Source organism: Megachile rotundata, unplaced genomic scaffold (assembly GCF_050947335.1).
Source record: "Megachile rotundata isolate GNS110a unplaced genomic scaffold, iyMegRotu1 scaffold1819, whole genome shotgun sequence".
Lineage (NCBI taxonomy): Eukaryota > Metazoa > Arthropoda > Insecta > Hymenoptera > Megachilidae > Megachile > Megachile rotundata.
The window spans coordinates 1,577-3,434 of record NW_027475115.1 but is presented as its reverse complement, the minus strand read 5'-3'; the positions used below and the strand labels follow the sequence as shown (position 1 = coordinate 3,434).

Sequence of the window (1,858 nt, the reverse complement as noted above, 5' to 3'; positions counted from 1 at the left end):
GAATAATTTTTTTAAATTTTGGGTATAAGTTAATTATATTAATAATAATTTTATTTCATGTTTATTTAGTAATTTGAATTCGAAGAATTTTACCACGAATTCGTTATGATGAGTTAATGTATTTGTGTTGAAAAAAATTTTTATTGATTATTATAATTTATTTATTTTTAATTTATATTTTTAAAATAATAATATTATATTATTTATAAAAATTAATAGAAAATTTTATTTCTTTTTTATGTATTCAAAACATATACTTTAACAAGTTCATTAATTAATAATATTAATAAATTAATTTATCTCATTTTTTTGTAATAAATGGATTTGAGAAATAATAAATAAAGTAAAGATTAGTAAAAATTAAATTTATTTCTGTATAAGGATATTCAATTATCTGAGCTCCTAATCATGTTAATATAATAAAAATATTTAAAAATATTCAAAATATAATTTGATTAATTGGATAAAATTTATTTGATTTTATATTATATTTTATTAGTAATGGTATAATAAATAAAATTAAAATTGATATTATTAATGCAATTACTCCTCCTAGTTTATTTGGGATACAACGTAAAATAGAATAAGCAAATAAGAAATATCATTCTGGTTTAATATGAGTAGGGGTATTTATAGGATTTGCAGGTAAAAAATTATCAGGATCTCTTAATATATAAGGATATTCTAAAATAATTATTGTAAAAATTAATAAAATTAAAATAAATCCCAATAAATCTTTAATTGTATAATATGGATTAAATGGGATTTTATAAATATTATTATTTCTTCCTATTGGATTATTAGATCCTTTTAAATGTAAGAAAAATAAATGTAGTATAACTAAAGATAAAATTATAAATGGTATAATAAAATGTAAAGAAAAGAATCGATTTAAAGTTGCATTATTAATTGAAAATCCTCCTCAAATTCATTGAACAATTATATTTCCAATATAAGGAATAGCTGATAATAAATTGGTAATTACTGTTGCACCTCAAAAAGATATTTGACCTCAAGGTAATACATATCCTATAAAAGCAGTTATTATTGAAAATAATAAAATTATAATTCCGATATTTCAAACATAATTAGATGAAAAACAATGATAATAAATATTTCGTCTAATATGAATATATATACATAAAAAATAAAATGAAGCTCCATTTATATGAATATTTCGTATTAATCATCCAGAATTTACATTTTTAATAATATGAATAATTCTATTAAAAGCATAATTAGTATTAGGGCAATAATGTATTGAGAGAAATAATCCTGAAATAATTTGAATTATTAAAAATATTCCTAAAATTGATCCTAAATTTCATATATAATTAATATTAATTGGGGTGGGTAAAATAATAACAGAATTTCTAATAATATTTAGTAATTTATTATTTTTAATTAATTTTAAAAATTTATTTTTTTTCATTAAAAATTTTAATTATATTCATTTAAAATTTATATTTTTATTTATTAATAATTCATTCAAATAATTTTTATTTTTTTATGAATATAAGTTAATTTTATTAATAATAATTAATATATATATATATATATATTAAAGAATTTTATTTTTAAAAATATAAATTATTTTTATTTATTAATAATTCATTCAAATAATTTTTATTTTTTTATGAATATAAGTTAATTTTATTAATAATAATTATATATATATATATATATATATATATATATTAAAGAATTTTATTTTTAAAAATATAAATTATTTTTATTTATTAATAATTCATTCAAATAATTTTTATTTTTTTATGAATATAAGTTAATTTTATTAATAATAATTTTTATTTAGTTAATTTTCGTAAAGGTTTAATTTTAAATGTACATATTTTAAATG

The 1,858-nt window shown here is 14.4% G+C and overlaps 1 protein-coding gene across 1 annotated transcript; it reads right to left on the bottom strand.

Annotated features, from left to right (window-relative positions):
• Positions 1 to 274: 274 nt before the first annotated feature.
• On the bottom strand, positions 275 to 1,515 carry LOC143266586 (cytochrome b-like). Its single transcript, XM_076541981.1, is given in 1 exon segment — positions 275 to 1,515. A coding segment is annotated over 1 exon segment (1,131 nt). The 5' UTR covers positions 1,433 to 1,515; the 3' UTR covers positions 275 to 301.
• Between the last annotated feature and the right edge of the window lie 343 nt (positions 1,516 to 1,858).